Source organism: Gossypium arboreum, chromosome 8, assembly GCF_025698485.1.
Source record: "Gossypium arboreum isolate Shixiya-1 chromosome 8, ASM2569848v2, whole genome shotgun sequence".
NCBI lineage: Eukaryota > Viridiplantae > Streptophyta > Magnoliopsida > Malvales > Malvaceae > Gossypium > Gossypium arboreum.
In genome coordinates, this window is record NC_069077.1 from 5,829,293 (window position 1) to 5,851,878 (window position 22,586).

The following is a 22,586-nucleotide window of genomic DNA, read 5'->3' on the forward strand; positions in this document are numbered from 1 at the left end:
TTTTATCATTTAAAATATAAATAAATAGTACATGATTAATTTCCTCCTCCACATACGAAAACACGAATTCAAAGTTGGCTATGCCTATATATAGTAAGCCAACATCATCAGCAAATACAAAAGTCAATGCAAATCACCTTTATCAAATTCTTCACCGACGATCATATCATTCACAAGTTCATCTCTGCTCCTATATGGTTCAGGTTCACTTCCTTTTACCAATTGAATACTTTTTCTTATCCAATGAAATTGGTGACTATAATTTATGATGTTTGTATCTAGGTTGGATGAAAGTGATATCCAGATTTGAAGAATAAGAAGTTAACCAACCCAAGTTATTTGTAGCTAGGAATGTTAATTATTTACTTTCCTAAATTTTGTTTCTTTCCATATCCTATAAGAGTGGACTTCAATTCTCTGAGCAAAATAGATGTGGGGGGACCAAATTATAACTCAAAAGATTCTTATATTTTATGGGATGATGGTCTTCAAGTTTATATCAGTATTTGGGAGAGGAAAACTTTGTTTTGCATGTTGATGGATTGGAAGTCGATCATGGATGTACATGCATGTACACACATACATACATGGCAATCAATAGGTATGTGTGTATGTATGTATGTATGTAAAGTAAGGGAATGGTGGGTGAGTGTGGTGGGGTTAAGATGAAAGGACGGCAGGGAAGGAATCTACTCGTGATTGCGACACCAATATCGAAATTGGAAGGGTAGCGTCAAAACATAACATGCATGTTCCAAGCTGGAGGGGGGAGGGGGGGATATTGTGAATGCCTCCAATTTTCCCTCACGGGGAGGATAATTCTCTCTCTTTATAAAATCTCCACTTCTCTCTCCACTTTCCATTCTACTACCCTATCTATTTTTGCACTACACTTCCTTTTCCACCCTTGTTTTTGGTTTACTTTCCAAGAATGGGGAATTTCAAAATGAATTCATGATCTCAATTCCCTAAAATGATAACAACAGTTAATCAATTTAGCTCTATTTCTTCTTTCCATCCTTTTATTTTTTTAAAAATTGATAAATTAGTCATTTCACTTTACTTTGCCGTTTTGATCCTGTCCTTTATAAAAATTAAATAGTTAATCCAATTCAATAACACTGTTAAACTTTACCATATTAAATCACTGACCTAGAAATTAATTATATCAATGAAATTGGTAAAATCGACTATAATGTAATTTATATACAACAAATTAATAAATAAAAATAATAATAGCTCAAGTTCATGTATTTACTAACAACAAAGCTAACTTGTTAATTTTTGTAGAAATATGAGGATCAAATTTTGACAATCTAAGATAAAGAGAATAACTTCTCATCTTTTATAAAACAGATAGATGAAATTCATAATTAAATCATAAAGTTACATGCACTAATTTTATCTTACACACGTGAAGGATATAATATATAATTAATAATACGTTACTTAAATAATTAATATGTCAATGAAAATATTATAAATAATTTTAATAATATTTATGAAAAATGTTATCTTTGAAGAATTTATAACTTATATATATTCAAATAATTAATACAAGTAAATTACTTTATCAAACCATTTTTACTAATAAATCTAAAATTATTTAATATACATTAAAATTTTTATTTATTAAATTACGAAAAAATGAATAAATAATTTTATATTCAAGCATATTGACTATATACAAACAAATAAATTCATTACATCCATGAAATAACATTTTGTATGAAGGTATTCATGGATTGAGTCAAATCATAAAAATTTTAAAATCCCTTACCAAATTCATCCGAATTCAATACATTAAAAAGAACAAAAATCTAAAATATTATAATAATAATAACCCAAACCAAAATAAATAAGATATTCCACAACCTTCCAATCAAAGAGGAAGAAATAATAAACCTTTATTTTTTTTTTATAAAGAATATGAAGAAAAATATATTATTAGTTCATTCTACTTTCTTCTTCAAGTGGTAACCAATTGAAAGAGTTGAAGGTGAACAACAGTTTTCTCAAATTTTCCCAGATAACATGATCCATAATTGTCTTTTATTACTTCTTTTTACTTTTGATCCAACAGTTCAGCTTATTGTCATCTGAATAATTCCCACCGTAATCATCACTAAAGTTATTCATAAAGTATTTTTCGTTTGTTTTCCCCTTAAATTCGTGTTGCGTCTAGATCATACATATGCATTCTAGTTTTGGTGGTCTCAATCTGATTTCATCATGGCCACAAAGAAACATCAGTCCCTGATATGCAGCCCCAAGTCCCTCGAATCAAGAGCCATGCGAAACAAGCGCCAAATCAACAAGGTCTAATATGCTATTAATATATTATATTGCTCAATGTCCTACATGCATAGGCTCTTCCATATATTTTTCGAAACGTGTCGGTCCATCTTTAATTAATTGTTATTCTGATTTTTGGAATAATTAAGATTGATTAGTTTAAGTACATGAGGGGTATACTACTGCTAATTCATGTGTAATCGGTCGAGTGGGCTTCCTTGGAGATTCTCTGCATCCTCTATTCCACACGAGAGACCCCATTTTGTAATGATCGCAACCAAACAAATCTATTACACATTTCCCTGCCCCATCCATGTCCCTAACCCTAACATGCCTCTAATTTAATTTAATTTAATTTAGACTTACTTTGACATAAAGTTTTGTCTAAATCTCCCCCCCCCCCCATCTTTTTATTGCTCTATTTTTTCCTTTGATTTAAGCTAAAATATTACAAATGTAATGCTGTTTGAGTTCAAAAAGCAATCCTCTTTTTTTTCGTTTTCTTAGAAATGGAAAATATAGAAAATATATATGGTTGAAAATTTTAAAAAATGTGAAAATTAGAAAATAATAAAAGTTATTTTCATTATTTTCACTAACAATATTTTGTAAAAGTGAAATATTACAGTTTCTTAAATATTAAATTTGGTATATTAATTAAATTCATATAAATAGATTTTTTATTTTTATTATAAAAATAATTACCAAATCTGTTTTTTATTATTTAAAACAAAATTTTATTTCTATTTATTATGTGTTTTAAATTTTTAAAACTAGAAATGAAAACTATTTTCTAAAAATGAAAATAGAAAATATTTTCGTAAACCATTTCCCACCAATTAAGATTTTAATTTTAAAATAATAAAGACCAATAAAACTTGGATCTTTCTTAATGTTTGGATAGAGTAGTCAAATGAAATGGGCAATCATTTGAAACAAAACAATTGGGCATTACCATAGTGATTTTGTGGAAGTGTGTCAAGTAAATTTTTGTTTTAAGATAAAAATCATTATGAATTGAATCAAATTAGATTAAGTAAATTATATCCCCTAATTTGAATACCTGTCTTGAATATTCCTAAATTATCCTAGATTTTATTAGGATGCTTTTAATGCTGCTTTTGTAGCTTTTTTTTTTTGTGGAGATTTATAATTGTATTTGATTTGTAATATGTAAGATTTGTCTAGGTGAATGTGATAGAGAATTTTAGCACGCACTTGGTTCATTGGGAATTGTTTTTGAGATTGTATTTTCATAAGTAAAATAAGTGAATTACCAGATTTTACAAATTAAATTTTTAGAAGAAAATTTAGTGAGAGAAATCTAGATCTTAAGTGTAAAAATGGAGTTGTTACATGTGAATGATGGAAGTTAAATCATTATTTGTATAAAGTTAGAGATTTAATAGATTATTTCTCTGAACTAAACTTCACAAACATAAATGATTACCAAACTGCATAATCAATTATTTTTTATGTTGCTACCAATTATGTGATTATAACAACAAAATTCGATTATTTTTGTCTCCAAATAAGAAGTTGAAAGTTTCACCCATGTTAATGTCTTCAAAATGCTGGACTAAGCTCAAGATTACTCAGCCAAACTCTAATATATAATAGGATTCTTTGTTATTAAAGTCCACTTATATATTTGCAATAATTGAGTTTAGGTGACAATCCTCTTTTATTAAATTTGGTGTTATGCATTAAATTTTTAGTTGATAAATTATAATTCTTTTATATTTAAAATAAGTTATATTATTATAATATTTTATTTTAATTTATTTTATAGTTTTAAGAAAATTAATAAAAATTGCATAAAAGATATTTAAACTCATATCACCAGCAACTTTATCACTTCAATCAAAGCATTATTTTAATTTTTTATATATTTTAATACTATTATATAAACTATTTCAGCCCTACTAATGACATTTTAATATACTTTAAAGAAAAATAACAATGTGGGTTAGAAAGTTATTGAGCGCATTTAATATTTTTAATCACATGTATTTACCTATTTAAATTTATTTTCACTCACAATTTAAATTATTTTATTTTATTTTCGTACATATATATATATATATATTGTTAGTATTAATTTCAAACTATATATTTCATTATTTATTGAACATTATTTAAACTTTTGAGAAAATTTGATACCTTGGCTTTTACAACATCATTGATTAATTAGCCCAAATACATTACTCGATTAAAATATTGATATAACTTTTAAGAGTTGCCAATATTGTTAAAATTATTTATTAAATTCAAGCCCGTTGCAATATCAATTTTAAAATGTCAAAATGTTACGCCAATAAATTTAACAGATATCTGAATAATAACAAAATAAAATTAAAATTAAATTTCAAATATTAATTTAACACAAAAAAAAAAGAATTAATTCGTGATAAATAGGTGATAAAGACGAGAGAAAGAAAAGGCCATGCAGGAACATATATATTGTACATGTATGTTACAAGTAATACAAAAAGTAGAAAAAAAGGTAGAATAATGATATGGAATTAAATAAAAATGTGAGTTAGGAACAAAAAGCATAGGCAAAAGTGACGGTGAGAAAAACATCACGTGAGTCAATAATTGAAAATATTTTTAAAAATATTAATCATTTGTACTTTGAAGAAGACTTGATGTTTATCACAACAACATATATAAAACTCCAATGTAGAAAAATATAACAACATAGAGAGTAGTGATAGCAATACCAAATATTTTCCTCGACAACGCATCTAGAAAACGAGTTGATGTGATCTCACCAACCTCGAATAATTACTCTCTCTTTCTTCTTCTATTCAGGGTTTTTATTTGTCATCTTCTATTTTTTTTTTCTCTTCATACTTAGGATATTTATAATTAATAATAGCGATTATTTTTTTATCCTAAAAAATATAAATAATAAATCAAGAAATATACTCTATTTCTACAAATAAGGATTGAACCTTCGGTCACATGATTAAAAGATGAAGTGAGCAGCCACAACACTACACAGTCATTCTGTTTAATAGTATATCTCCATAAAAGACATACATCTCCATATATATATATATATATATAAAAAGGCAAGTTCATCCTTAGAAAATTTTAGACTCTTAATAGAATTTACTTTCCTTTAACGAATTATACTAATCAATATCCTAATTTTGCTGCATTAATAATATTAACAGAACATCAAAAACAACAAACTTAAAAATCCAATGATACGAAGATAATGGCAATGTTAGTTGTAATGGAACAAACAACAACTGCGCAATCAATCAGATGCACTAAGAATTTCTCCTTTTAACATTTTTGACAAAATCTGGTAGCAAAAGAAAATAATACCCCCTTACAAAATTAATGACAATAAATTAGATATGCTAGAAATACGAATGAGTTCTTGAGCTTAAAAATTAATATTCAAATCAAGCCAAGTCGAGTATTCAAGTTCGACTCAACTCTATTACGCACCTAATCACAACTAGGCTAGGAACTCTAGAGTTTCTTCAATATCAGAAATTGAAATTGGTTCCTTCAAGGATGAGGCTCCTTTAGAACAATAGGATTTTATGGGAAATCTGTATGAGCTGTAAAACAAGGGAGATAGAGAATACATTAGGTCTACTAAAAATATATATTTATATCCATCTAAAGTTTTCTATTGAATTATACCAAAAGTAAAAGTGAATATTATTTATAGTACATTTTAAGCCAAAAAAAAAAGTGATTTTTCTGCTATTAGCAATTTTCTATTTTTTTTAGTAAAGCATTGCGATAGTACTATGAAGTTATTGTTCTATTTGAGTGTTGTTATCAATACAGTTTTAAAGTAACCCTAAAAGGAAAAGAAATTGGATTAGAGCCCAGCACAGGCCCATTAGTAAAATTCATTGGGCTTTCAGTTCTTTGCCTTCTCCTGATTCCTTCCGCGTTGATGTTGTTATCAAAGTTGGAAAATGGGTCGGCTCGCCGTCCTTTTTTGAACTACTCCTCCGTTCTTATTACTTATTTTCTCCAAACACGCTTCAATAACCAAACAAACTCCTGTATTATTATTTTCTTAGTTTTAATTTCTTCCTTCTCCACCCGTTTTTCTTTGAATGCTCGAAGCTGAGGTAGAGGATGCAGAGAATTTGGCAATGGCGCATTGGCCCATTCCCGTCGATCTGTTCGTATCCAAAAAGCACCCTTCTCTCCCGCGTGGCCTCCTAGCATTCGCTGATTCTTCCGGCAACATCCTTTTCCGCCTCAACTCTCCATCTCATCACCCCAAAAAGACGCTTCGACTCCTCGATTCCGCCGGAGACCCTCTCATCTCTATCTACCGCCACCATGTTAGTTTCTCCCTATATCTTCTTCTTCTTATATGCTGTGTATTGCTATCTGTTTAAACTTGGTTGATTAGACGGTAGAAACCCCTCAAATTATTGATTCTTGTCATTGCTGTTCAACTTTATTTTATTTGGAGTTCCCTAGAAGTAAATGCACGTATGTTTCCTGGTTGAAGGATGGGTCTTGGCAAGGTTTTAAGGGTGATGATGGGCAGAAGGATTTGTTATTCCAAGTGCAGAGGGTATCCAATAAATTCGCTAGAACTGAGTTGGAGGTATTTCTTGTTGCTGAAAACCACCAGGGAGAGTTAACTTATGATTTCAAGGTCAAAGGCTGTCATTTCCAAAGATCTTGTACCATCTACAAAGGCGATTCTATTGTGGCTCAGGTAGGTATAAAATCTCTATATATAAAAGCATTCCTATTTACAAACTACCAAGGCCTCGATGAGCCGTAATAGGCACTATTATGACCAATATGAGCTCAACTTTGTTCCTGCAAACATGGGTAATGAGAATGAGATGCTCATTTGTCTCCCAATATGCCCTTGGGCTATTGTTGTTATGCCCCTTCACCACTGTAAATAGCTTGCCTTTTCTTCCGCATTGACCAATGTCCAAATGTCAAATAGCTATACTAACATGAGAGATCATAGAGATTTACTGAAATAATCTGATCATAGCGTAAACATAAAATGTGATGCAATTGGCGGTTCTTGTTACAGACCTCAGTTTAGCTGAATGTGTTACTGGATCCTACCTCCTAATTGCTTATACCATACTTCTTGTGCACATTTTGAGAATATAATTGTATACTTTCATTCATGCAGACCAGTCTCATGCACAAGCTTCGGCAGATTTACGTTAGTAGAAGGAAATTTCAACTAACCATGTTTCCTAGCTTTGTTGATCCTGCTTTGATTGTTGCAGTCGTGGTGATATTCTTGGTTAATGGTCCCAAAAAGTCCAAAATTTTGGATAAATTACCAGTATCGATATGAATATAAAAACCCATAAACTGAAAGCAGAGGGTGGTTAGATACCTATTACATTCACAGGCATTGTATTGTTATATTCTTTCGAGATTGTGTATTCTTTTCAATTCAATTATTTATGAAATAAAAAGGCACATACATAACGTTAAAATTCAGCCTGAGTGTGGTAACAATTTATTTCCTTTAGATTCTCAAAATGTTTTGAGTATCTAAGCAATGCAATCAATCCGTTTCTTAATGAAAAAATTTATCAATTGCAAAGAAAAATAAACAATAATTTTCTTAAAGATGAGAGCACTAGTCGACTACATTATCTGGGAATATAAAATGACATCTTCAACCAAATATCTCACCAGATTTTTTTGAGAAAAGACACCATGACCGAACAAGCTAGTCTATCAATGCAGGTCTTTAAAACTTGTAGAGGCCATTTTATGTTCTCTATCTATCTTATTTTACCGCATCAAAGGAAGTAACCATCTCATTTCTGCTCCGTTTCCGTTGGATAAGTAGTACACTTTTTTCCAGCTTTCCTCTGAAAATGCTTCCCTTCTTACAAGCCTTTGCCTGCAAACAACAAACCATGTAACTCTACTAAAGGCTCGCATGTAATCTACAAGAGAAAAATCGACGTATTCAAACCTGACATAGTAATGGCAAACAGTTGCTGCCTCATCAGGACTGTAACGAGGCATGTTAACACGGGCACCAACAGGTACATCTGGCAAATCTAAACGAAGTTTTCCCACAGCAGTTGAATGAGAGAAAGCTCCAACCATCATGTCCTCATGCATCATGGACCTAAAGGCATTCACCTGCAAACAAACAAATATAAAATCTTAAGATGATAAAAAGATAGTGATGATGGTTGCGAGACCTACTGTTAGATCCAGATTCCACTCTTTTCAACAGAGAAACACGCAAAAGAAAGTTAGTACCTAGATTTCTATGTTAAGAACATAATCCACCAAGCAACATAAATGAAACAAAGGAGTCGATATACCAACCATTGCAAGTTCTCTAGCGTGTATTGGTCGACAAGAACGGACAGTCACTGGCTCCTCATACTCACTGAAGGTAAACCAATTATTATACTGAAGACATAACAAGATACATCAGTAAAAATATGCCAACTATTTACAACAACAAAAAGTTAGAATAAAGTTCAATCATGTAGCTAGGGACTATAAGAATGGAAATGTGGTGCCAACCTGGTCAATTGCTATAAGCACAGGGACATCTTTAACGAGTGATAATTCTTTCCTCAACCGAACTACAACTCCAACAGCTGCATGTGTGTACTTGATTCCCATTTGAACCAGGTCATACAATGTTGACTCTTCAGGGAGGGCCATGGATTCAACTCCTTTCATAAATCCAACACCAGCACCTTCTCCCAATCGAATAGGATCAAAAATTTGGCATGGCAATTGTTGCAGGCGTGATTCATTGTATTTCAGAAAATCCTGTATAACCAAAAACCACTAACATCAAATCAAGCAGACTTATTTTCTTTCTTTCTACTGTGGAGAGGACATGAGCATGAAAACAGTTTGAATTGACATAGAGGAAAGGTTCTTGCCTTGAGGATATTTTCAGCCTGTACAGGTGTGTCCCAAAAACCTGTTTCGGAATTTTTATAGAAACATCCTCCATGCGTCCATTCACGACCTCTAGGAGCATAGAGAACAAGCCAACCCTCATCACGAGCCCAATGCACAAGCATTGCAAGCGCAATACTCTTCCCGCAGCTAACCAGTCCGTCCAATACTATTTGCTTTCTCGCTTTAGGAGCTGAAAATGTAAATATCGGAATAAATTCACACCATAAATGCAATCTATTAGCAACACCAACTTCGAATAGCAGGGAAAAAGAACATTGACATTGTATTTTTGAAATAGAGAAGATGAAAAAGATGCACCTTTAGCATTGGAAGACCACATTGGAGGATCTACAATGCGTCTAAAATTATCACGAAGATCCAAGAAACTCTGTCGAACAAGGAGTGCCGGCCTCATCGACTCCTTGAACTCCGTCACCATCCCCGTCGGCAAACCCTCCGGCAACACTTGGTTCAATCCCTTCTCACTGAACTTCATGTACGAGCAACAGTCTTTCCGAGTGAGCAGGGAAAGTGAGGGAGTGGAAGTGAACAAGGGACGTCCATTGGGACCCACATCTAGAGAAGGGTCATTCTCGTCCTCGACCAGGCGGCGGGCTCGAGCAGCCTCGAAGTCGTCGGCGCCGGCAGAATCGAGGTCATCACCAGTGGAGGAGGAAACGGTGGAAGAGGAACCGCCGGTCTTGGACTTGGTCTTGGACTTGGGATCGCCTTTCTTGGATTTCCCGTGGGAGGCCTTTGCGTTCTTGGAAGAATAGAGCTTGGATTGGGAAGAGATGAGGGGAGGGATTATAGGTGAATCAGCTCGTGGCTTTAAGAGCGTGGCTCGTTTTGCAATGGACCTCAACATTTCTTCGTTTCTTAGCTGCTTTATCAGTAAATACTTCTGTCTTCCTTCCCCTTTCCCAGGGTAGGAGTCTGGGGGTTTTAGGTTTTGGAGAGGAGAAGGGAAAAAAGCATAATTACATGAACCCAGTTTTTTATGTACCACAGCCCAACTTTTAATTTGGGCTAAATTTGTTAACATTTAGATTTACAGCCCAAACCATAGCTTATTCAACCCAATAAAACCTTCCCATAGAAGAAGAAGAAGAGACACGTGAGATTCCCACTTTACCCTTCAATTCCTTAATTTTCTACTTGGCGCCAAACCAGTCTTTTCAATTCTCTTCCAGTTCCGAGCCAATATCCAACCGTCAATGGACCCTTCTTCACTGAAACCTAGCCTCCTCAAGAACATCCTCGTACGCTTCCTTTCCTTCGGCGTCCTCATCTTCGCCGTCCGTTTTGCTTTCTTAATCGCCATCAGGGGCCAATCCTGCTCCGTTGGCGATGACTTCTGCCTCTTCAACGTCCGCCACACATCTTCCGTTGCCGTCCAATCTGATAAAAGATATATCCACTATTACGCCTCTGTTTTCCAAGACTTGATCGCCTATGGGTATCTTTCTCCCAACTCGAAGTCTCTTTGCATTGAAACCCTGACCGGAGAGGAAGTCCAAGCCTTGAAAAGAATCGGCGTTTTAGATTCCGTCGGGATTCCCAAAAGAGCATCGCGGAAACTTCCCTTCAAAGGCAACACCTTTGACTTCGAGTTCTCAAGCGGTTTGGAGGGTTATCGTTTCCCGCTGGAGTTGGGTTCAGAGATCTGCCGGACTCTAAAACCAGGCGGGTTCTTGGTGGTTCACTTGACGGCTAAAGATGCCTACAGTTTTCAATCATTTCTTGATCTGTTTGATTGCTTGAGATTGATCAGGTCTCGTGAAACCGACGGCCCTGATCCTTCTACCAAAATCCAGGAGATTGTGATGAAGAAAGAGAGGCAGAAACAATCATCTCTAGGTAACAACAACAATCCAGAGTTGAGACGCGAAATAATCCGAAATGCGGAGCCTTTGATCGAACAAGAACCCTTAAAACCATGGATCACATTGAAAAGAAACATCCAAAACATCAAATACTTGACTTCAATGGTGGAAATTAGTTTCAAACGCAAGTACGTTTACATAGACGTAGGAGCAAGAAGCTACGCATCAAGCATTGGCAACTGGTTCAAGAAACAATACCCGAAACAGAACAAAAACTTCGAAATATACGCCATTGAAGCCGATAAGGCATTTCATGAAGAGTACAAGGCGAAGAAAAGTGTGAAGCTATTGCCTTACGCGGCGTGGATTAGGAACGAGACATTGTTTTTCGAGATAACCAGGGATCCCAAAAGGAAGAGTATGGGAATGCAGCGAGGTAGAGGGATGGGGAGGATACACCCGGTTCAGTCATCAGCTAGCTACGTGGATGATGTGGATAAGATTCAAGGGTTTGATTTAGCAGAGTGGCTGAAGAGTCTGGTGGGCGAGAGAGACTTTGTGGTGATGAAAATGGATGTGGAGGGCACCGAGTTTCATTTGATGCCTAGGTTGATTGAGACCGGAGCAATCTATTTGATCGATGAGGTGTTTTTGGAGTGTCATTATGATAGATGGCAGAAATGTTGTCCAGGACAGAGAAGCCCCAAGTATCACAACACATATCGCCAATGCTTGGACTTGTTTACTTCTTTGAGAGCTAGAGGGGTTCTTGTACATCAATGGCGGTGATCATCGGTAATCGTACATTCTGTAAATGGTTCTCTTTTTCATCGTGTTTTTCTTTTTCTTTTCTGCTATATCCTAAATGCATGCTCAGAGAATTTGTATTTCAAGCATATACAAGATTGTTTCATTCAAATTGTTGTAAACTTGTTCACAGCCATTTGACCATGATGGAGCTTGCACTAGTTTGCCATTTGGCCACAAGTTCCACCATCAGTTTCGAGCTCATACTATGACATTGGAATGATCATTATGAAAGGCCCTAATGATCGGGTTGCATCACCATACGCACGTCATGAGCATGGAACAATACCCAACATAAGCATCATAAGAAGAAAAGAGAAGGCAGCACCAAGCAAAGAACTAGTCAAGCTTATTACGACCGACTTTAGGATGGCACATGCTGGATTCGTGGTCATTAGACTCCGGATGTCACGTGTCGATGATGGTTTTTGCAACAACAAACTTGTGCAATAAGAGTGGTGTTATCAGAGTCTTAATTAGAAACAAATACTAATGGTAATAAATTAAAATGCAGAATTTCATTTTTTTTTTACCCATCCAAAATATTAGAGAGTTTGAACAAATAGAAAAAACTCAACTTTTCTATGTGTCAAGCTTTGGATATAATTTTTGAAGCTTAAGCTGGCAAAACTAAACTATATATATTTTTAAAATATTTTACAAAGAAGAAATATAAAAAACTCATGGTTAAAATGCTAAGCTCAATAGATTTTAGATCAAAAGACCAGAAATCATCATCGTCTTCAATTAAAATAGTGGATCCTGCAAAAGATACCACCTCAGTAATTATCACCATAATCAAGAAAAAATGATGATAATTTTTTAAAGACAAGAATGAACAGTGAAATTTCCTACAAAGTAAAGCCCTACCAAAAGCAACTAAGAATGAACTGTGAGATTCTCTACAGAAATATTGTAATAAGAGAATATATTCTCTACAAATTATAATAATAATAATCTAAAAAGCTATTATGCAATCTTTGTAAGGGCTAGTTTGGTAATGCTTTTAAAAAGTGCTTTTGAAAAGTGCTATGGAAAAATACTTTTAAGAAGTACTTCTAAAAAGTTTAATTTAAAATTTGAGTGTTCGGTATTGCTGTCAAAAAGTGCTTTTGAGAAATAAAATGTCTATTTTAGACATGATATTATAAAGTAACAAATATGTATTTAAATAATGTTTAAATTAGTTAATATTATGATATTTTAGTAATAATATAAAAATAATTTATTATAACTTATTGTTAATATTTTAATATATAATATTAATTTTAAATAATTCTCAATAATTAATATTAATTATTTATTATAATTTTAGCAGTCTTGTAGTCTGTTGGAAAGAAGAAAACATAAGGCTAAAAAAGTCACATAATGCCAAAAGCACTTTTGGCTTAAAAAAAGTGGCAGATTTGCTACTTCTTCATCTGTAAAAAAGTGATTTTGTTAAGTTGAAAAATGATCAAAGATGGAGGCTGTTCTTTAATGCTTTTAGAAAAAAAGTGATTTTTGGGCAAAAGCCCATCACAGAAGCAAGGCCGAATGGAGCCTAATAGTGTAAGAGATAATTCTCCAGTGAAAAAAATAGTTATTGTAAAGAGGCACGAGCCCTTTATAAATGGCTCCCAATTTTATAATAAAAGACACAACTTCAAATACAAATATATATAGTTACATAATTTTAATAGTAAAACCAACCCAAAGCCAAATATTATTAACATACAAATTGTAATAGCCTAATTTTGCTCGGCCCAAATTACAAACAAATAAAACAAAAAAGTTAAACCAAAAAAATAATAAAGTCCAACGAAAAATAGTCCAATTGCAAAACATGTTAGTCCAAATTACAAGGTCGAATTTTTAAAAAACCCACTACCCAAATTGCAAGCTCGAATTAAAAAAAAACCCTAAGACCCAATTATAGGCCCACAGCCTAAACTCATTTTCGGTAAAACAAAAACCCTAATTCCTAAGCCTCCAGCCACTGCTCCTATGTCTTGGCCATGTCAGCACAAACGGCGCCCGAGGTCTAACATCTCGAGAGCGCCTCTTCCCATTGTCGATCAAGGACACGTGCAAAACAGAAAGAAAAGGACAGAAACAAACACTCAAATAACAGAAATAGAAATGCAAGGATAGCAATGAATAGTAGAAAAACAGTAGAAAATAGTGTAATATATTCGGCTATAAAAATTAAAAAAAACTGTAAAAAAAAAGAAAGAAAAGAAAAAGAGGGAATCAATCGAAAAAAACTTCAAAGGTAATACCCTTTTTTATTTATTCTTCCTTCTTTTTTTAATCTGTTATTTTATATATAAATAAAATAAAATAAAAACAGAAAGAAAAAAGAAAACTCACCTGGGGCTCGGGGTCCTTGGACTTTTGCGCCGCATTTTAGTTTAGCCCTTTTTATCTTTTTTTTTCTAATTTAGGCATTAGATTTTATTGAACTATCAATTTAGTCCTTTATTTCCCATCTCTTTAATTATTTTGCAATTTCTGGTTTAATTTCTATTTAAATTTCAATTTAATCTCTTATTTGATTAATTGTCTCTTTATTTACCATATTATTTATTTTAGTATTTAAAATTTATGTTATTCATATTTCCTTTCATTTATATATTTTATTTTTATGCTATCCTCGTTGTTATTATTTTATCTACTCATATTATTAGTATGATAGTAGTTACGATATGAATATCATTATTATTTTTATAATTCGATATTTTATTACTATCCTAATTGTATTATTATTTACCAATATGTTTTATTTTTTATTTTTATTTTACAATTATTTTATTTTATTTTATTTACTTATTACCTTAATATCACAATTTCATTTCTTATCCACACGACTATTTCTTTTACTTTGCTATCATCATCACATAGGTCATATTACAATGTATTTATCATTTTTCTTTATCATGCCCAAGTAAATTAAGTATCGTCATTTTAAATATTACATTAATTTTTATTCAAGCATAAAAGGAGAATTTCAAAATCAAGGTATGCCTTAACTTATTAGGTTTGATTTTCTCTTTGAACCTAAATAACCGAATATCCTTTTAAAATTAATAACACATGAGATTTAAACAATAATTAAATAAGGAGCAATTTTATTTTCGAGAATTCGAGATGTCGTGTCCTAACTCACGAGACATGACATTGTCTCAAGATAAGAAGGCTTCTTATATAAGTTTTGACTTAACTAAGTGATTTTAATAAAAAAAAAACATGCAAAGAGGGATCATATTTAAATTTTCGAATTTTCAACTTTTGACACTAAGACACTTATTAATCAACTAGGTATTAATATTAGGCGTTATGAGGTGTTAATCCTTCCTCGTACGTAACCAACTCTCAACTCCATTTTCTAGATCTTGTAGACCAAAAATCATCGATTTAGTAAATCTAAACTTTCATTAAAAAGGATCAAATTACGATGTGATCTAATTACACCTAATAAAAAAAGATTAATGGCGACTCCGTTTTTTTTAAAATAAAAATTCAATTTTAAAAAAAGTATCTACACAAATTTTAATAGTGAATCGTTGCAGAAGCAAGAGCTCAAATACATCTGAAAAAAAAAAAAAATTCTTTCAGCATAAAAATGGAGCAAAAAGGGGTTTTCAAGGCTTTAGTGGTTGGCGCTCTTAATCTGGAACAACTTAACAAGTTTATATAAATTCAACATTAATTGATATCCTAAATCCTAATCTATCATTCCAAATCAAGTTTATGTGAGTTGTTTTTCTAATATGGAATGGATTATCAAATTTGTGGTTTTAGTAATAAATAAAATTGTAATTCCATTTTTATTTAAAATTTAACTTTTTAACTGGCTGGATTGGGCCAGGCCCAAACTATCCCATATTATATAGGGTTGGGCTAGGCCGAAGCTATTTATTTTGGAACTTTTTAGGCCATAGATGGTTTCCTAGAATTTTATGTATTTTTTTATGATTATTATTAATTTATATTATTTTATATATTTAAAAATGATTTTTTATAGTTTCATTTATATTAATTTTTGGGTAAACTATCAAATTAGTTAATTTTGTTTGTCTTATGTTACATTTTAGTCACTTCCATTATCGTGTTATAACATTTTAGTAACTAAGCCGTTAATTTCATTAATGGTAAACGGTAAATTGATGTAACATGTTAAATCATCATTTCAAATGAAAATTTTAGGTTAAATTCTACAATTAGTCCATATATTTTTTTTCATTTTGAGCAATTTAATTTTATTTTATTTTATGTTCTTTTATTTATTTTTTTTCATTCTCTTCTGTTTCTTCCTCTATTTCCCTCCCTTCTTCATTTTTTTTAATATAGTTTTTTTATGATTTTCATTTGTTAAAACTAGCCCCCAGCTTGCCTCACTCGAAAAAAATAAATTGTTCAAAAGAAATAAAAGTATAAGGACTAGTTTTAACAAATGACAAATATAGAAAAACTACATTACAATAAATGAATAAGGAAGGAAAACAGAGGGAGAAGAAAAAGATAATTAAAATAAAGAAAAAAAGAAAAGAAAAGTTAAAGGAACATAAAAGAAAAAAATTAAATTGTTCAAAACGAAAAAATATGGGGACGATTGTATAAATTAACTAAAATTTTTATTTAAAATGATGATTTAACGTGCCATGTCAGTTTACCGTTACATCATTAACGATAATTAATGGCTCAGTGACTAAAATGTTACAACGTGATAAAGTAAGTGACTAAAACGTAACATTTCAAACATAAGTGACTAAAATATAACTTGAGTAAACAAAAGTGGCTATTTTAATAGTTTACCCTTAATTTTTTATGTTCTTATTAATATTTAAAAAAATATTTTTAACAAATTTATAAAGGAAATAATAGATTTATCATGTGACACAACTGTAGTATGTAGCAAAATAATCCAAATGAAAACCAGAACCAATTAACGTTGTCGTAGGCATTAGACATACCAATTTAGCATTACTTCTCAGAAACATTTTTAACACAAAAAATTTAAACTTTTCAAAACTACTTTTACAATAAAATTGCTTTGAATTTTTTTTTCTTTAAAAAACAGAAGCCAAAAAATTTAAGTAAAAGTATTTTTTAACTTAAAAATATTTGTGAAAGGCGATACTAAACTGACCCTAAATTCTAACACTCCATATAGCCCGAGGTGGTAGAGAAAAACAAAACACTCACCCAACTAAAGTAAGGTGCACATATATATAATAGTGTAATATGTGAAAATATTAATATAAATAATTAATAAGTCTCTGTTTTGATCTATTTATTATTTAATATACAAACCAAGCCCAAATGTCAAAATTTGAGCATTGCCTTGTCCAAGTGTCTAATTTCAATTTTCAAACATGGCAGGCACAGGCATATTACAAAAATAATTAAAAGATGATGAAAAAGTTTAAAAAAGAGACAAGACAACACACGGTTATCTGTTTTTGAAAACTAAAACAAAGCAACTTTTCCGGGTAAATTAGCAAAAAGCCAATTGCCACTTTTAAATTTTAATTACTCCAATATAGTTTTTTTTTTTCGGATTTTAGAGAGAGAAATGAAAAATATGTTTTACTGGATATATTTTTGTCCAACACTAAGTTTTTCCACAGTTAAAAAATTCAAAGGTTACAACTTTTTTCCTAGTAGCTAGTTTATTTATTATATATACTCAATTCATTTTATTTGTTTTGCATTCAAATCTTATTCTTTCAATTCTCTCAATTTTATTCATTTATTCTCTCAATTATTTTATTCTTAATTTTTCATTCAACTTCTCTCAAATTCTTGTTGTCTAAACTTTATATTTCGTAATTTCTTTGATTTTATTTGATTTTATAATTTTAAAAATGTCAATGTCACTTATTCGTTTGGATGACAAACACATTTCCGGTGTTCAGTTGTAAATAGTAAGAAGATGTTATTAATTTTTTTAAATTTAATTAATTTAACTATTAAGTTGCTAACATTATTAATTTTATAATTTTTTATGTTTATATAATCAAATCGAATATTGGATTATCGAGACATACATACATAATTTAAGTGCGAGGGCATTGCGTGTTATTGAACAACACTTGCAAGAGGTAGGATTCTTGTATGTGTCTTGTATGCTCGGGGGACTAAATTGGATCCAACACTTATTAGCGCTTTGGTGGAAAGATGGAGACCCGAGACACAAATTCCATCTTTCATGTGGTGAGTGTACAATTACACCCAAGGATGTAGCATTACAATTTGGTTTACCAGTTGATGGGGCATTTGTTACAGGGGTAGTCAACATTGGCAAATGAAGTGCAATTTGTGAGCAACTATTAGGCAATGTGACAGGCAAGTTTAGTGGTAGTTGGTTAGAGATGAAATGGTTAGAAGACAATTTCAATTATATCAACAAATCCGCTAGTGTCGTTGAAAGACAAGAATACTCGCGATCATTCATCTTGTCACATACCTGAAACTAGAAGTGATCATAGGTCGGGCCAAGCCTTAATATAATTTTAGGCTCATTTTCTAGGCCTAAAAAATGGGCCTAAAATTTTGAGCAAACTCGACTCGTCCATATTATTATTTTTATATAAAAACAAATATAAAAAATATAATACATCAAATACACTAAAAATTTTTAAATAATTGTTTCCCAACAAATTCAAAATAAATTAAAAATTTAATTATATTTAAATAACAGTAAGACAGGTGTAACATAGCAAGCAAATACCTTTAAAACAGTAGTAAAATTAACAATAAAATAAGAGTTATAAAATATCCAAACAATAATAACAAAATAGTAACAATATAATAGTGAAACGACACCAAAACAATGACAAAACAACAACAAAAACAATGAAAATAATAGCTTGAAAATGGGGTTGGATAAAAAATAAGGTTTGTTTTCTAAACGAGTCGAGCCTTGAGTAGGATCTTTTTGACTCGGGCCAGCTTGCCCCAACTTGAATAAACTATTTTGTTGTTGTTTCGTTGTTGTTTTGCAATCATTTCACTTTTGTTTTGTTGCCATTTCGATATTATATTACTAATATTTTGTTGTTATTAATTGGATATTGTATCACTCTTATTTAATTGCTAATTTTGCTATTATTTTAGAAGTATTTGCTTATTAAATTGCAATTATTTTAGTGTTATTTAAGTATAAAGACTTTTTAAATGTATTTTCAATTTGTTAGGAAATATTATTTAATATTTTTAGTGTATTTGATGCATTATAATATTTTAAATTTATTTTTATATAAAAATCATCTAAAAAAATTAATACGGATGGGCTGAGCCAAACTCGAATTTACTTTCTTTCTTTTTTATCTAGGTGAGAATTGAGCAAAACTTTAAATCTATTTTTCAAGTAAAATCATCCCAAACTTAAAAAACGAATTTAAAATTCTAGATTAACCCAATTCTAATCACATATTATTAACTATAGGTCTTAGGATCACAGATTGCAGAACATTGGGCTGGTATGGGTAAAGCGTAGAGGCCTATAGGAGATCATAAAATATAAAATTCAAGTATTGTTATTAATAGATATATCGTGGTGAAAGGGGCATTGAGAGTCCATATAAGGGATTTATCAACCTATTAGTATTGTTACTAAAGCAAGCAAATCATGGGATGGTGTTCATGTGTATTTTTTATCATAATTGGTTGATAAACAAGAAATTAAGTAGCAATTAGTTAATCACTTGGATGATTAATTATATAGATGCATATAAGAAAATAAACGTAGATTAATAGAAGAGTGCAGTAGTTAAAAAGCAGATAAACTTTATATTTTATATGATCCACAAGAAAACTAAACCCAAGGAAGTCTTTGTGTGGTCCAAAACATTTTAATAAAAAAGTGAAGAGTTTGAGAGAGTTTTGTCTAATTCCATGTGCGAACTGCATTATAAGACAAGTCATAAATGTTGAAAAGGCTTTAAACTTTGCCAGCTTGTTTTTCTAATATTATTTTATTATTATGTGTAGCGTGTAGATGTCGCCATTTATCAACTTTTGGTTTCTTATCATTATACTTGATGTAATTAAATACGTATGTGCCAACTTTCCATGTAGATCAATATCAAAATAATTAACCCTAATTATTCATTACTGGCCTTCTAGTTTTGAAAACAGTGTATTTAGCAACAGACAAGCACCATGTTAGCAGTGGTAATGAATCAAGCATAACTCTCTTCCCCAGCTTATAAAAAGAATAATCATTAACCTTAAACTTTAATCCATGTATTACTTTCTACTTTAATGAAGTTGGATCAATTATTAATTGGCATCAATAATTTTAAGCTTGTTGTTGCCCTTTTAAAACGAAAAAGAGTCTACCCTTTGGCAATTGAATTAGGGTTCTAATATCATCATCAGCATCATGACTGATAAATAAAGAGCAGCAGAAGAAGAAGACAATAGTATAAAAGAGAAGCAGTTTTTACTTACATCTTGAGGGTGTAAACTGTAAATACAATTTCATTAATACAAATATATTCACTCTCATTCTCATTTAGTTTCCACCATGGAGCAACACACATTGTGGAATTCTGAATCTGTCATTATAGGCGACAGACCCAAAACAAAAAACAAAAGCAAAAGGATTTAATGTAACTTCATATCCACAAAGCCAATACCCCACATATTATAATAATATAATAATATGAAAAGAAAAAAAAAAACACGTCCCCATTGCATGATTGTCCATTTGTGATTATTGATGGAGATGTAATGAGATCCCGGCACGGAATCAAAAAAAGAAAGAAAAAAGGTTGTTAGTCTTCGGAGATGGTTTCTAGATGAGGTTGCCATACTCCGGAATGACCACGCCGGCGATCCTTTCGTGAGCAATGTTTCTTCTCGGGACGATCACAATCCGAAGCAACATCACTACTGTTGCTTTGCTTTTTGGTGGAAGATTTCTTGTGGTGCACACCAGTCTTTTTCTTCTGCGGCAGTGACGGTGGGGATGGAATCAAGAAGTAGATGTTGCCTCTTTTGAGCTCGGAATCGGGAGAGAGGATCAAGATTTTACGTAAAACACCTTGAGAGGTTGGTTTGCTTAGGACATGGTTAGGGTTGGCTTTGAGGATCTCAGCAGCTGTGATAGGACCAGTAAGCTCTTCTACGTACCCATTCAAATGGACTATACGGATCAAGTCTAGAGCTCCACAGGGAAGAACACAAGCCAAACAACATCTTAAACTGTTCCCCATGTCTTTGGAAATTATTAACTCTCCCCTTTCTCTCAAGTTTTAAAACTCCACTTTCCTCTCCTCTCCTCTCCTTCTATTTCGTCTTTCTCTTTCTTGGAATGAAGTGTGAGTAAGGGAGGCCAATGTCATGTTAATATAGCAAGCACACCGTACTCATATGCACTAATGTTTAAAATATTACTATATTTTATGGCATATCCAAAGTTACCAAAATGCCCTACTCCTACTCTTATAATTATATGGCTAGGTATTTGTTTATTTATTAATATCGGTTTAAATATGTCCCAATTCTTTAACCCCAGAGCATGTACTCTCATACTTCTGAAATTTATCAGTTAACAATATTATGAATCAAACAAAGTAAAAAGTATAGAATTAAATTTTTAAAAATCCAAAAGATACAAGGACTAGGGGCATAATTAGACCTTATGTATAATTTTATCTTTGAAGTCGGGTCTTCCTTTTAATTGCCTTGTAAATTTAATTAGCTTAAAGCCGCCTTGTGCTGTAACTGTAAGAAAAAGGAAACTGCACGTTAGGCTCTTATTTGTATCATGTTGTAAGAAAAAGGCAAACCCAAAGGGGATTAATCCCCACGACTTTAAATAATGTTGCTTAGAAGTTTGGCAGTCAAAATCTGAAAAACAATTGGCGGCATACCGATCTTATTAGGAAAATTATCTTCACAAAACTAATTAAAATGGATAAAGAAGTCCCTTACTTGTAAATTTATGAAGAAATATTTTATATTAAATTACATGCATGCATGTTATGCTTATGGCTTTTTCTCTAATAAATCTAACTCTAGTTTGTGTGTTCTAATCAATAAACAAATACTAGCAATATTGCTCAACTCGATCGAATCATAAGACACAAACCCCATAGTAAAAAATAATAAAAATTTAGGATAAATCTATGATTCAGATTTTCACTTTTCAAAAATAAATAAATATGATTCCAAAATCCTTATTGAAAGACTCAAGATCGGTTAATCAATCCTCGGTCTTTTGTATAAACTAAGTTACTTCACTTCATTAATCATTAAATCATAAATAATGTATGCCAATTTAAGTAACTTCAAAAAAAACAATATCACCATTTTCTTCTATTATCATGCATTTTGGGATTTGGGTTTTAAGTATAAGTTTAGGATTTTGAGTTTGAATTTTAGATTTGATGTTTTGCATTTATTTATGTTTAATATTTGTTCTTAAACTCTTTAATATTTTTCATTTTGCATTAATAATAATTGATGATATGTCATTTTATTATTAACTGGTGATGCATCAAATTTATGCACCCATACTACATCAAATATTCTTCTTATTTTATAATTATAAAAAAACACTAAATGACAAAAATGATTAAATGTTTATAATAGTTTTTTTTTGAAAAAATTGTTTAAATAATTACCAAAAGGGGTTCATTGGGGGAAGGAAGAATTTGAAGATTAAGTAGTAATTAAGGGCAAAAGATGGGTCCTACAACAACAGTGCCCCATGACAACTTTGGAGATAATTAAAAT

The 22,586-nt window shown here is 31.6% G+C and overlaps 4 protein-coding genes across 4 annotated transcripts; 2 read left to right on the forward strand and 2 right to left on the reverse strand.

The window, feature by feature from the left end:
* Nucleotides 1–6,224: 6,224 nt before the first annotated feature.
* On the forward strand, nucleotides 6,225–8,077 carry LOC108464490 (protein LURP-one-related 7-like). The gene is made up of 3 exons (XM_017764818.2): nucleotides 6,225–6,626; nucleotides 6,800–7,012; nucleotides 7,454–8,077. Exons 1-3 carry the CDS (start codon nucleotides 6,393–6,395, stop codon nucleotides 7,622–7,624), a joined length of 618 nt encoding a protein of 205 aa, XP_017620307.1. The 5' UTR covers nucleotides 6,225–6,392; the 3' UTR covers nucleotides 7,625–8,077.
* Nucleotides 7,849–10,212, reverse strand: LOC108462498 (uncharacterized). The gene is made up of 6 exons (XM_017762440.2): nucleotides 9,541–10,212; nucleotides 9,201–9,412; nucleotides 8,830–9,084; nucleotides 8,626–8,712; nucleotides 8,261–8,433; nucleotides 7,849–8,185 (listed from the first exon to the last, which is right to left on the reverse strand). The coding sequence occupies exons 1-6, from the start codon at nucleotides 10,088–10,090 to the stop codon at nucleotides 8,074–8,076; spliced, it is 1,389 nt and encodes a 462-aa protein (XP_017617929.2). The 5' UTR covers nucleotides 10,091–10,212; the 3' UTR covers nucleotides 7,849–8,073.
* A 176-nt stretch (nucleotides 10,213–10,388) lies between these two features.
* On the forward strand, nucleotides 10,389–11,945 carry LOC108462499 (uncharacterized). Its single transcript, XM_017762441.2, has one exon. It carries the CDS (start codon nucleotides 10,440–10,442, stop codon nucleotides 11,835–11,837), a length of 1,398 nt encoding a protein of 465 aa, XP_017617930.1. The 5' UTR covers nucleotides 10,389–10,439; the 3' UTR covers nucleotides 11,838–11,945.
* An 8,322-nt stretch (nucleotides 11,946–20,267) lies between these two features.
* On the reverse strand, nucleotides 20,268–21,230 carry LOC108463261 (uncharacterized). Its single transcript, XM_017763211.2, has one exon. It carries the CDS (start codon nucleotides 21,059–21,061, stop codon nucleotides 20,621–20,623), a length of 441 nt encoding a protein of 146 aa, XP_017618700.1. The 5' UTR covers nucleotides 21,062–21,230; the 3' UTR covers nucleotides 20,268–20,620.
* Nucleotides 21,231–22,586: the final 1,356 nt, after the last annotated feature.